Source organism: Gracilinanus agilis, chromosome 4 (assembly GCF_016433145.1).
Source record: "Gracilinanus agilis isolate LMUSP501 chromosome 4, AgileGrace, whole genome shotgun sequence".
In the NCBI taxonomy this organism is placed as follows: Eukaryota; Metazoa; Chordata; class Mammalia; order Didelphimorphia; family Didelphidae; genus Gracilinanus; species Gracilinanus agilis.
The window spans coordinates 243,905,026-243,920,246 of NC_058133.1; the positions used below are offsets into that span (position 1 = coordinate 243,905,026).

General features: G+C 32.5%; 1 protein-coding gene across 1 annotated transcript in view; it reads right to left on the minus strand.

Annotated features, from left to right (window-relative positions):
* TBCD (tubulin folding cofactor D) overlaps positions 1-15,221 on the minus strand; it is a 522,548-nt gene that overhangs the window by 152,038 nt on the left and 355,289 nt on the right. The window contains exons 19-20 of the mRNA XM_044675187.1: positions 10,672-10,745; positions 1,469-1,586 (exon numbers count right to left, since the gene is read on the minus strand). Coding sequence (XP_044531122.1) covers positions 1,469-1,586; positions 10,672-10,745 — 192 coding nt within the window. The remainder of the gene's footprint in view (positions 1-1,468; positions 1,587-10,671; positions 10,746-15,221) is intronic.

The window sequence follows — 15,221 nt, forward strand, 5'->3', positions numbered from 1 at the left end:
GTCTTCTTTGGTACCCATGCCATAGGTTTGCCATCACTGCCTTAAAACTATGACTAATCAACAAAATTGAACATAGTATTTAAAGAAACAAAATTGCTCATATTGATTAGAATCTGAAATTGAAGTAAAAATAAAAAGAATTCATTGATCACCTCCTCAAAAAAAATCCCAAACTAAATATATGAAGCAGTATCACAACCAAAAGCTAGAGTTTTCAACTCAAAGTAAAAATATTTCAAAAGCAGCCAAAAAGTTCAAGTACTAAGGATTCAGTCAGTTAATATCTTGTAAAAATATTGTAAGATATGCAAGTTGTGTAAGAATAGCATCCTATTTGCATAATTTCATACTAATATGTGAATGAATCAAAGTCCTAAATACTACCAGATGTTACCTGATCTGTGAAATTTTAATGTTAGTAATATAATAGGCATTTTGGGGGGTATTTTTAAACATGGGGACTAACAGGTAGCCAGATCATCCTGATTTTAAGTCTGTCCCTGCAGTAAGTCAAAAATTCCAGTCAATAAGGATCAGCTAAAAAGGAGTTCCAACTGAATATAGACAGACAATGGGAAGGCTAAAGGGAAGAAGAGAGGAGATTGCTAGATTGTGGCATCAAAGTTGGGGAGAAATAATCAGCATGAAGCTGCTGATAAATGACAACAGTTACCACACAAGAAGAATTAACAGGAACCAGAATTGAAGTTGGTAAGCTAAGATGAATATGGTCAACTCAGTAGACAGGAGTCAAGAGCAAAGTGTAAGGACAGCTAAAAGTGGTAGGAAAATTAAGCAGTCAAAACTGGTTACCAGTATAGCATGTTACTGACTGAGAGGCTGCTATATAATATGAACAGCCCTTGGGGTAAATATGCATGTTCTGCAAATAATGCTTGTATGTATACACAGTTCTTCTTCAGCTCACTTTTTGTATAATTTCTTCCTCTCCATTCCTTCCATTAGTTTCCTTCTGAAACTTGACATTCTCTAAAAACTATGAAACTTGAATACTTAAAGCCAAAGATCACAAAGTTATCATTATGAAAATAAGAGATTATTATTTTAATAGTACTCATTATTCATCTTTGGATAGTTGTATTGAGCTTGAGTTTATAATATGTAAGATCAATTGCTGGGGAATACAGGAAATATTAATGTTTTTTATAAATAATCGTCCTTGAATATAAAGTGGTTAGTTTATTTAACAGAGACTTTTGTATTTTAGCTGCAGTGGGAAAGCAGTTCCACAAATATAGGACATGACTCATCAGAAGAGATACCAACTAGGACATATCAGCATCAATAGGTGAAATGCAGGCACTTGAAGACTGCAATGCTGGAGCAAATGAACTAAAATTAAAATGGATGAGACACTGACCAAAAAAAAAAAAAGTCACATTTAATTGTACAGAGAGGTTTTATCAAAGATAACAACTGAAAAAAATTTATACAAATGTCTTTATACCTATTTTTCTCAGCTGCTAGTTTGTACAGGGCATAGGTGATCTCAGCACAGGCAAGAACAGCTCCATGTCGAGTATGTAAATCAGAGCACAAAGCTAAAGGCAGCAGCTTTGGGAAAACTGCAAAATATGCAAGGAACTTATTTTATTGACAAAACATATAAAAATTAAATATAAAACTATAAAGCATTAAAAATATCTGCCCATTCATGACAATAAAATAAAAGTAATATAGTAATATCTAGCATACTACTGATTTAAAATTCCATTTAACACCCATTTAGAAGATGCAGATGAGTTTTATAAATATCACCAAGACCATCTTTTGATTGGAAATAGTCTAAATGAAAAATCGCACCCCTCAGTTATGAATACTTGCAAAAACACTTGATCTTAAATTAGGTATTTCTCTAAGACTACACAAACTTAAACTCTGCAAAGTAGCATATAATTAGGATTTACTGTCCTGAGATTCATTCAATTATAAAAGTACATTATTAGCATAATATACTATTATGTATTTCAAATGCTTTTATAAATATATAAACGCTTTTTAACAATTCAATTGTCAACATTACTTTTCTATGTGCTGTCAGCATCAGAAGATAATATTGCTGATCACGATATTTTTAGTTAAAATACTAATACAGAGAAACAGTGTGTAAAACAGAGACAAGTAGCCTAGAAAAGGTACAGTGGTGCTCTCATGTTTTATTGTTGTTCAGTCATGATCAAATCTTTCTGACCCCATTTGGGACTTTCTTGGCAACAGTACTGGAATGGCTAGCCGTTTCCTTCTCCAGCTCATTTTATAGATGAGGAAATGGAGGCAAATGGTTAAGTGACGATCCTAAGGTCACATAGTTAGTAAATGTCTGTGAATTTGAACTCAGGAAGATGAGTCTTCTTGACTTTAGGTCCAGTGCTCTTATTATCCATTGCACCATCTAGTTGCCCTCATCTTGTGATACTCTACACTTTATTTTTTTAAAGTTTTATTGATATATTTTATTTTTATATACTGCCTAGATTTCTCTTTGCCCTACTCTATGCCCCTCTGAGATATCCTTAATTTTAAAAAAAGAATAAAAAAGGGAATAAAAGAGAGTTAAGCAAAACTGACCAAAAGAATGAAATAGCCTTGTTTGACGTATTCTACAAAGTGGGGGATGTACCTTCTCACCTCTCTTGGGTTAAGCTTGATCATTATAACTTCATCTTTTTAGACCTTTTTTTGGTTGGTTCTTTCATTTCCATTGCTAAAATAATTGTGTTCACTGTCTTCCTGGTTCTGCTTAATAATACAGTTTATATGTCTATTAAACTCTTAGAGTAGTAAATCAGATGAGATGTCAGTCTAAACCTAATTTCTGCAAAGTTGCCTTCCAATATTCTTAGCAATTCGGGTCAAATTACCTTCCTTAGGTAATTTGCGTTTTCAGATTTGTAAAATCTGTTTTTATTTTAGTTCAATTAACTATGATTCTTCCTTATCTGGTCTGTTCCACTCATCTTCTTTCCTATGTTTTCTATCCATACAGGTATTAAGTATACAGTGAGACTGTCTTCCAGATTCTTCATGCATTTTGTAGTTATTTTCAAAGTGACTTCCCTTTTTATTATTATCTCTTGAATTTTGTGTTTCCTATATGAAAATTCTAATGATTTTTCTAATGAATTATAGTACTGAGTTTCAATTAGTTTCTGTGCTTTTTTCCCTAGGATTTTCTAAGTAAAACACGTTGTCATTAGCAAACAGGGATAGTTTTGTCTTTTAATGTATATCTTTAAATTCTGTCTTGTTTTAGTAATGTTTCTTCTAGAAATGGCAATATTTGGGAAATAAAGCAATCAGTGAAATCTAGCCTGTGTCTAGAGTCAGAAAAATTTGAGTTTAAAATAACTTCAGACACTTCTGAGCTTTGTGGCCCTCAGCAAGTAACCTATTTCTCAAAGTTGTGAGGATCAAGTAAGATAATATTTGTTCTTAGCACAATGCCTGGAACATAGTAGGTACTTAATAAATGCTAGCTCTTATTAATATATTGAGAAATTTTCTAATTATCTTCATTGTTTATAATGATAGGTGACAGTTTTAGACATTAAATTTTTATCATATTCAAACAAAAGCCCTTTTGTGCCAATAATTAGTAAGGCTTTTTTTTGGCATAAATAAGTATTATACTTGGTTGCAAATTTATTCTGCATCTATAATCATGAAGTTTGGAACAGTTTTACTCTTAAAAGGATTGTGTTCCTTGTTTTACTAATGTGCCTAAAACCCTGGGAAAAATCCAACTTTATATAGTGAAAGAACTTTTTGGACAAATGGCTATAGTCATTTGGTCATATTGTTGAATAAATATATTCATTAATAATACTGATATACTTCTCTTTCTTTGCTTAGATATTACAACTAAATTTATCTCATAAAGGGAGTTTGGTAGGTTGTTTTCTTTCTCAATTTTTCAGGAATATTTCTTTAAGTTTTATAACATTCTCTTGGTCCTTCTACACCAAATAACATTTCATTGGTAGTACCTTTAAGGATAGTTCAATTTGTTTTCTGATATTGCAATACTTAAAATTTTTAGTGTTTTCTATACACTTGGTTATTTTCTAACTTTGTAGATTATACTTTCTTTTGAATTCTCAATGTGCTGGCATATAATTGAAAATGATAGATTCATAGATTTCTTCTGATCATTATGATTTCGACTAGTTCACTTTTATTTTGTCAGTTTGATTTTTCTCCTCTTCCTTTTAATCAAGTTGGTTAAAGTTTTCTAAAAATTTTAGCCTCTAGTTTTGTTTCTATAAGCTCTCTAAGTCTTTATTTTAAAATTTATTTCATAAGATTTAGATCTGTTAAGGATCTGAGAAACTAATGAGTTCAACCCCTCATTGTACAAAAAAGGAAACCAAGGCAAAGAGAGATTAAGTGAGTTTCCTAGAATCACAGAGTCACTAAATGTCTGAGACAAGCTTCTAACTTAGGTCATTCTGACTCCAAATCTAATAAGTCTATCCAATATGCAAACTAGAGGCTTCATTAATGTTGGGATTCTGAATAATGAGGGTAAGACTCTAATACCCTCTAACTCTTTAATGCCCAAACACAATTACTTTTTAACCATTTCTAGTTGAATGGTCAACATTTATTCTTATATGCTTATTTTACTCTTTTCCTGAGGACTGTTTTAGCCACATCTCACAGCATACACTTCTTATACGTTATAATAAATCATAATAATTTTCTTTTATTTTTGTTTCTATGATTTTTTTCTTTAACACAATCATTGTTCAGAATGTCCTTGTTACAGTCCCACTAGGGCTATGTCTTTTGCTAATGCTCTTCTGATTACTTGTTAAAACTGTTATGTTCTCCAAAGGATGTGTTTAGTATTTCTGTGTTTTTGTGTAAACTTATTATTTCTATGTATACTAGTACAGGATCTATTTTTTTAACATTTATTAATATTCATTTTTAACATGGTTACATGATTCATGCTCCACCTTTCCCCTTCAACACCCCCCCGCACTCACCCCCACCCATGGCCGATGCAGGATCTATTTTTATTGAGACAGCTGGTGATAAAAATATTTCTGTTCTTTAATGCTTCCATTTAAAAGCTGCTAATTTTTTCAGCTTTTAATTTGGTGACTATACAACTATTGTGACTGATATTAACAATTATTTTTCTTTTATTTTTTTAAAAATACATGTTTTCCATACTGTTATTCATTCACTGCTATAGTTCCTCGAGGTGAAATAGAATTTCCTTGTTTATCTCTATTGAAAGAGTTAATTTTATTTTTCTGATAGCATATCTAAAAGCATTTCCTCCTTATCTGTATTGACCTAATATACAGTAAATTTTGTCCCAGTCTCTCATACAATCTCATTGCAACAAATTATGTGGCTTTCTTTTCTTATTTTTGACACTCATTTTATCTATTAATACTTAGTTTTAAAAGCTAGACTTAGATTTTCCTTTCTTTCATGGCTCTTCTTTTAAGCCAGAATGGTTTTATCACTTTGAAATTTTTTGTATGGTTGATCTTTTGATTAACATTATTATATTTTGTTTTCTTGAATCTTTTTGCTTTACTCATATAAATCCTTTCATGCTTCTCTGTATTCATATTTGTAACAGCACAATAATATTCTATTATATTTAAGTAGCATCTACTTTGTTTCTGATTTCTTGCTATAATAAAAACTGCTATTATAATTATTTTGGTGTTTATGGCAACTGTCTTTGTAATGACCTCTTTGAGGCATAAGCCATTAGTGTTATCTCTGGATCAAAGGATATAGACATTTTAGTCACTTTATTTCATAATTCCAACTTCCTTTCCAAATGGTAGTGGTAACAAATATACTAACAATGCACTACTGTGTCTATTTCAACAAACACTCCAATCATGACAATTCACATCTTTTTTCATTATGAAACCTCATGGTTGTTTTGATTTGCCCTTCCTTTTGTTAGTGATGATTTGGAATATTAATCTATATGATTAATAATGGTTCAAAATTATCCTTTTGAGATTTCTTATCCTACATTAATTTTGTGGTACAGAAACTCTTCAGTTTCATGTAATCAAAGTTATTTATTTTGTTTTTTCATATCTCTTTTTGGTCAAGAACATATCCCTAACCTATTACTGAGAAAGGCTTATAATCTGCTTCTCTTCTAATATTTTTATATGATCTTTAATACTGCAATCACATATCTACTTAGAATGTATTAGGGCATACAGTGTAAAGTATTGTTCTGAGCATAATTTCTGCCAGACTACTTCCTAGGTTTCCTGATAATTATCAAATAAGTTTATTCCTGAGTAATTTATACATTCCAATTTACCTATCATTGGCTTACTGAATTTCACTGTTTCTGAATATCACTTGTCTTCCTTTTTCACTGATCTAGCTATCTATTTCTAAAATAATACCAGATGGGAGGCAGCTAGGTGGTTCAATGAATTCATAGCCAGGCCTAGAGATGGGGAGGTCCTGAGTTCAAATCCAATCTCAGACACTTCCTTAGCTATGTGATTTTGGGCAAGTCACTTAACTCCCATTATCTGGCCCTTACCACTCTTCTGCCTTGGAACCAACACACAGTACTGATTCTAAGATAGTAAGTAAAGGTTTTAAGAAATAATAATAATAATCATACTTAATGCCTTTGACAACTGCTGCTATGTAAAATAGGCTGAGGTTTAATATCGCTATTCTCTTTTTTCTAGACTTCATTATTTCCATTGGCATAGATCTCTTATTTTTTTCAAATAAATTTTATTATTTTATCAGGTGCTACAAAGTATCCCACTGACTTTGATTGGTATAGCAACAAAACTGTAAATAAAATTTGGTAATATTGTCAATTTTATAATATTTTCATGGATGGCTATGACATGGGCAATTTGATATTCCTCCAGGTATTTAAGTTGCTCTACGAGATGTGTGACTGCAATACAAGAATGATTACATGAAAATGAAGAGCATAAAAGGCATAAATAGATATTATATTATGGTGAAGGTTTTTCTGAATCTGCTGAGATAATTACCAGTTTTATAAACATAATTTTTAATATAACTAATCTGAGCATGAATACAACTTGTTTATGATGAATGATTTTTGGATAAATTACCATACTATACCTAATAGAATTTTATTACATTTTTATTAAAATATTTTTAATCAATATTCACTAATGATATTGATGTTCTGCGTTGCATTTTTCCTTGGTTTCTAATTGAAGATTTGTCCTAAAAGAGTTCACAAACTAAGTTAGATCTTTTTGTACTGTATCTTGAACTTCTTTTCTCATCATAACACATAGTCCATTTCATCCAACATTTTCTGTTGGGCACAAAATAGTCCTTTGTGATTTGAACTGACTTCCTTTATATGTGAATGTCTTTCTCCTAGTTACAAAATTTGTTTTTTGTCACTGAAATCATTCAATTTAACCACTAAAAGTTTGCAACATATGAGTTTTTAATTTGTTTTCCAGGAGGTGATTCTTTCAAATGACACTTTGTTTTCTGTGTTCAAAAGTTCTGCAGTTTTTTGTATTCATGCTTTTCTGGGAATTAATAAATTCTGCCTCATCAGTTAGTTATATATTTATTTTCCTGTATATTACAAAATTTATTCATAGATACCTGGATGAATTTAGCTGATCTGAAAGATATATTTACTTCAGTTACTAATATCTTCCCTATTAATTTACCCACTTATGATCAAGATCCTAAACTAAATTTTCTTCTTCCTAAAATTTCTGATTTCATTTTGGGTCTTTTTTTCCCCTTTATGTTTACTAATTGCTCAGTTTACAATTCATTCCCTTGAAATTGTGGTTACCTCAGCAGTGATGGCAAACCTTTTAGAGAGGTGGATGATGTGAGAAATGCACTAAGGCATGTGTGGAGAGGGGGAGGAGAGCAGCCTAGCCCCACATCCCTCTAGCATTCTAGTAGTGAACTCTGTGTTGGGGCAATGGTGCATGTGCCCACAGAGAGGATGCTGAGTATCCCCTCTTGCACATATGCCATAGGTTCACTACCACAGCCTCAGAGGCTGTACCTCAAAGTCATTTTAGCCTCCCTCCCTACTGTGAAGTTCATGTTTCACCAGAATTGGTCTCTACCTCAAGTGACTTCTAAGGAGACACAAATGGCTCTGGCTGGATACTAGTCAACTTTCCCACAAACTAAATAGAATACTAAGTATGCTGATATCTTGTTCCAGTTTTCCTTCCTCAGTTCTCTGACTAATTATTATGGCAGCAAAGCATATTGCCATCCTAGCTAGAGTAAACTTTTGCCTTTCAGTTTTCTAGGATTCAAGAAGGAAAAGAGTGGGAGAGTTGGTGGAATTGAGTTCAGTTTGTATAGCTCTGGCAGAATGTGCTGAATTAGGTGCCTTAAGGATTTTCTCAAAGCCTTTTCTTTTGTTCATTGTATTTTTACCTCATGATTCCTAGAGTCTTTGATAATGGAGACAGTTGATAGTACTTTATTTCTTCCACTAATTCCTATTTTGGAGAAGTTTTGAGGAAGGAGAAACTGTCTAGGTTCCATCTTATTGGTCACATGATCTGGAATTCCCTGCCATTTATATAGGACCTACTATATGCTAGTCACTTTGAAATGCTTTATAAATATTATCTTGTTTAATCTTCACAACAACTCGAAGAGTTAACTCTTATTATTATTCACCCCTTTATACTGAAGAAATGAAGACAAATGGAGTATTAAGTCACACAACTAGTAAGCATTTGAGGTCAAATTTGAACTCAGGTCCTCCCATGTCTAGGCACAGCATTCTAATCATTGTACCAACTGAGATATTAGGCAAACAAAAGAACAATGATATTTTATCAATTTCAAACGACATTATTCTCTTAAATATGTGAATAAAATATATAAACAAATATATTACTTGTAAATGAATTAAAACAACCCCAGTAATTCTGAAATGTTATTATATTAACAATACCAATAGGCTCTGTGTTACCAAACAATATTTTTCTAAGACAACTTTGGAATTTTTTCCTTTCCACTTAAATTAATGCCTAACTCTTGCCAGGCTGAAAACGTATTAAATGTGAATAATTCAAAAGTTATCTTAAATTACCTAATGCCTACAGTTTAAATATTGATATAGTACTTAAATTCACAATATGGAATCACGATAAACACAACCAATGCAATGAAAAGCTAATTAAATCAGGCTATTGCCATGAATGAGTGATACTCTGAAAAACTGGAAATAAAAGGAGAGCTAAAGGATAGTCCAAAAAGTAATCATGGTTTATTGTGTCTTCCTTTCTTACATCTTTAAAAAATGTCTCCTCCCAAAACAAAATAAGTTATTTTTAATGGAAGCTATAATTTGATAAAAAAAAAATCAGCTTTTATAAACACAAATAATTCTCTAGGGAATTGTAAAAAATATATTTCAAAGTAGGAGTGAATCTTTACTGAAGCTTGATATTACTCATAAATATGAGGAAAAAAATATTTCATTTACTTAGAGAGGACCCAGCAAACCAGATACCTTGGTTAGACCAGGCCACCTGTTGCCAAGATACCATCAGAATCTCCCTTATGTGCAACCTTTCTATCAACACTCCATTTGCTTTTTATCTTTCCATCCTGACCTCCTTCCCCACTCCATCCTAACCCCTTTAGAAAGGAGTTGAGAAGCTATACTGCACCTAAACACTATTACAAACAACACTGATGAGTAGGAAGCCTATTGTTATGGAACACCAGGTCTTGCCAACTTCCCTACCACTACTCCTTCTGATTCCTGGTCAATGATCTGATTTTCCAGTGTATAAGAGTATACCTGGTTCTTGCTATCTTCCCTGGTGCCCAAGTCTTCTCTTGCTTTTTGATTTTTACTCCTAGTGCTTAGCACACTGCTAGACACATAAATATGCACTTAATCAGTGTATTCATTCATTCAACAAACATCTGTCAACATTTATTGAAATAAGAACCATTAGACAAATCTGCATTTTGTCTGTACTTTTACTGAAGAGTTAGGAGACTGATGCTTAGGCTTAGTTAGCTGTATGGTTTAAAATTTGCCACTTTATTTGAGAGAAAAAATAAGAAATTCAAACTGCTGCATGTACATAGAAGAAACTTTGGAATGTTAATGCCTCTAACCATTGGTTATTTATTTAGCCAGTCAGGTTATACAGTAAAGATCTGAATTCAAATGTAGTTGCAGACACTTATTAGCTATGTGATCCTGTGTAAGTCATGTAACTGCTATCTGCCTGTTTCCTTAACTGTAAAATGGGAATCATAATGTCACCTCTCTCACAGGATTCTTGTGAGTATTAAATGAGATAAAATTTGTAAAAGTGCTTACCTCAATGACTAACACATAGTAGGTACTAAAGAAATGCTTGTTCCCTTAAAAGAAAAAAAAACTCTTGACCTCAATTAGTTGAATTTCTGGAACTATCTTGGTTAAGTTCTACAATAAGTTAAATTAGAGTTAGTCTTACATATTAAGCAAATATACTTTTCCTTATATACCTATAGATAGATCAAAGAGAAAATCTTGATTTCTTAAGTCAAGTATACCTTCAACTCATATAAACATGGTCATAAGTTACTATACATAAATTTTATATAAAGTTGGGGATTAACTCAGTTACTGACACTCACCAATAGCTGTAATATATTCTGGTGCTTGTGGAGTGAGATTATGCAAAGCCTTAGTTGACAGCCCTCTGATAACTCTGAAAAAGTGGAGAAAAAGTATTTTTATATGTTTTTCCTTTATTTTGGTGATTCTGGATTATTTAATAAGAAGGGTAATAAGAGTATAAAAAGATATGTATGTAGAAGAGTCTGTAGATATGAGAATTATTAATCTAGTTAATTAAGACTACTAAGATTAAAACAAAAATAATATGAAATGGCAAAATGCTAGAAAGAGGTAGTGTTCTATTCTAGTAGATAAAAAACACTGAATTGTAATTCCAAAATTTTTACCCATACACTATGTCAAACATACATACATATCTATGTACACATACACATGCAGATATATGTTATAGTAAGGGGGAAGTATCTTTTATTTTCCTTGAAATTATTTGTGTAAAGGAGCAGGATAAAGAAAATTTTAAACTCTGCCCTTTTCAGATCTTGAAAGGCTACCCATAGTGATCTATTCACAGACTACAAATAAATAGAATAAAATTTAGAGTAGTTCATTCTGGCTTATAAACAAAATGAAATCTTGAGTATTTCATTCACAATTTAGAAAGGAAATATCCAACATACTTTTTCCTACTGTAGATGTTAAAAAGTTCCTTAATAAACTTGAATAGATTATAGGTTCTTGACCAGCGGATGAGGGAAACTGACAGCATGAAGAAAATATCTGTCTGGCTGAGAGAATCAGTTACATACCTGGGGCCAATATAAAAAAACAAGCTACAAAACTGTAAAGTGAGTTAAGATGATGAGATGTAACAGTCCAGAAGAAAGCCAGCTTATTCTAAAAACAGTCAAGTGTTGAGGATTTGCACTTCACTTTTTTCCCTGTATTTCTTGGAGAATGTAGCAAGGGGATCCGAAAGCATGAGGGAAAACTGAGGAATTGTTCCTCTCTCTACTCCTATCCCTCAACAACAGAAATACAGTCATAGTAAAGGACTCACCAAGAAGAAAAGCAGGCTCAAAAAGAGAGGCAAATGAGGAGAACAGACCAGAGAGGCTTACAGGCAAGATGCCATATGATAAAGGAAGTCCATGAGAACAGAAATGACTTTTGGGGTCCTGAGAAATTAATTTAGAGATGTATGTTCTATATATGCATTTCTCTCTACTAATATAAACAGGTGTGTGCTCACTCTTCTTAACGATGCACTGCATTTGTGCCACAGATTTAAGGAGGGAATGTTTTGTTACTATTGCTCATTCTATATAATTTCAGTAATTCTGTTTGCTTTTAGCTGATTGTGTTAAATGGCTATCTACTGAAGGTAAACCTATTAGTGAGTATCTATAAACAGAGTATTTTGGTCATCATTGTCCCTTTAAGAACCCAATCAGTTAGTGTGAGATGTAGAATGGAGGGAGTAAGTGGTACTAAGGGAGTACTATAACTATAAGTACTATAGCTATATCTGGGATGCCACCATACATTTGCAAGGGTCAGCTAGTGACATTCCTATTTGGGATTCTCATCCTTCAGTGTCCTACAATTGTAGAGATCCACTAGAAAAATTAGTAATTTTGTCTCTTTTATTTTGTTTTCAAATTGTAAACAATTTATTTTCCAATATGTTTCTTTTATAAGTGAAACCAATTCCTTTAAGATACTTTTTGCATGGTAGAAAGCTTATATACTGATATCAGTAATAAGATGATATGAAAAATATAGAAATTGCATTTTTAGATTACTGATACATGTAAACCAAATGCTCCTAGAAACACACATTAGAGTCTCATGATCTTAGCAACAAGTATATTCAGAGTATCTTGCTAAGAAGGACAAAACCCTGTTGGTTTTTCATAAATTACCTGAAAATGTAAGGTTTTAAAAAATGCTTCACAAAATAGCTGTTTCAGAATCAGAAGTGAAAATGGATTATTAGGGCTCTCATATAGCAAGAAGATACTGCATAAAGATATATGTGGATACTGAAGTGGAAGAAAATGCCAATTGAAGGACTAAGAATAGGTATACATATTAATATACTTCCACACTTCCCAGCATATGGCACTGAGAGTAGAACTTGACAGGAAATGATGCTGAGAACTCAGGATAGAAAACCTTAATAAGGGAGTCTATGGTTAATGGCTAAAGAAATGTGGTTGATTGTTAAATAGCCCAAGGGGATCAATTTATGATCTATTTGAAAATACAATGCTCTAAAGTGACAGTATTTGAATGTTTACTTACAATGAATGTTTACTTACAATGGATAATCAGTTTGATGATGCAGAAGGTTCTGGCAATAACTAATGTGAAGTTACATATCAGTGACTCAAGATAGGAAAGCAGAGGTGCTTCATGAAAGGCTGAATTCCAACAATTCAGCATTATGAAATGGAATTGGGGCCTCAGGTTGAAGTTACCTTGGACCCTAAAAAGAGTAAGCCTGAAAAGCCCATTTCAAACAAAATCTTTTGTTAACACTGAAAGATAACAATGAGTGACCAACCTACTCACAGTTTATAGAAAATGGAAAACTTGAAATATTCCATTTATAGTTCTCAAAGGGCACTAAAACTTCACTAGTTCATACAACAACATATTATAAGTGACCTATTTGCAAACAGTAACAAGGTACAACTTGATTGGCCAGTGTAAAGATATGCTCACTTCTTTTCTCCTTTTGGGAACCTAAATTGACTTTACAGGGTTGAGAGTGTGAAATGCACTACTATACTGGGCAGTGCATTGCACATGATAACTGTGTTATAGAATTTCTATGAAAAATACCTGAGGAAAATTCCAAAGCAGGCTGTGGCTAAAATTAAGACTATAAAGCCTTAGTAACAAGGGCCACTACCTATAGATGGATCAAAACCCATGTAGCCATATGAAACTAAGTGGGATATGTGTTTCATCATGTCACAAAAATATGCATTATTAATGTGAATGTAGTAGTGATATGAATACTAGTATGTAATAAATGTTGATATATGCTTCAGTGACGAATAGTCACATGTAAAGTAATGCTACATGCAAAGACTACATTTCTACATTTGTCCAATATACTTGGTTGCTCTATATAATTATCTTATGCACAGTTATACATTGCATGACACTTGTATTTTGGTTTACATATGCAAAACTATCTTACATAAAATGGATTACATGTTATTAAGAACCTGCACTGAACCTTACTATGCTATTATTATTATAATATATCATATATTATTATGTTAATTGTATGAAGTATGAGGAATACTAGCTTGTACCTCCTCAGATATCTTGGTTAATCACAAGTTAATTACAGGAACTGTATGCAAGGGTGTGGGGTAAAGCCCATTTCAAACTTTCATTCTTTTCAAACATTGAATGATAACACTGAGTGACCTACTTACAGCTTATAGAAAATGAAAATTTGGAATATTTCATTTAAAGTTTACAAAGGGCACTGAGCCCTGAGTAGCTCATACTATAAGTGACCAATCTACAAATCGTAGCAAAGTATGTCACATTAAGACTTTGGCTGGCCAAAGTAAGATATGTTTATGCATCTTTTCTGCTTTTGGGACTCTAAATCAACTTTACAGGTTTACAGGTCCTTTGCCTTAATGGCAAGGATGTTTTGCAACAAAAGACAGTTAGAACACAATGGTTAACTACAAAGAGGGACAGATCTAGGGAAGCTAGTGGATTGGTCTTTCCAGAAGAGTTGCTGTGCCAAGAAAGAGCAGAATAAGAAAAAAAGACATCAGGGCCCTGCAGCACTGAAGACATGAGATCCCTCATTCACATGTGTTTCCTGTGTTTTTGCCTCTCTACTAGTGTACTCTATATGTATATCCCTTCTTTCTGCTAATGTGATAGGTATTTCTAGAAACCCCATATTTATGGAGAACATATGTTGTACAATATGTTGTAAAGCATGTTGAACAATAGTAATTGTTCATGCTATGCCATTTGCTTAGCTCACCATGTCAAATGGCTAACTACTGAAGGTAAATTTACAGATATGGCTCACAAATGAGATACACAGTTTTAGACATAGCACTAAGTGAATTTGTTTTATCTGTGCAAAGGCTACAAAGGTTTGGTTTTTCTTTTTTTTCACTGAAGGAGAAAAGAGATTTGAAAATCTCTAGCTATAGTGTTGCTCTTAGCCCAAAAGGAAATGAGGGTCACTAAAAGCATTTTTAAACACACAGAGGGAAAAAGAAGAAAGTTCAGAAGGAAATAAACAAGAAAACTTTGAAAGTAAGAATTGAATTTATTAAATATAGATAGGTAGGTGATATAGTGGATAGAGGATTAGATTTGGAGTCAGGAAGGCCTGCATTCTAATTCTGCCTAAGATAAAGTAGCTATATGATTTTGGGCAAAACATTTAACATCTGTCTACTCCAGTTTCCTCATCTTCAAATTGGGAATATTAGTACCTATCTTCTAGGGTTGTTGGAGATGTTAATAAAGCACTTTGCAAGCTATATAAATGCTATTTATTATAATTATTGTGATTGTTGTTTAATTTTACAAAAAGAAAGCCATAACA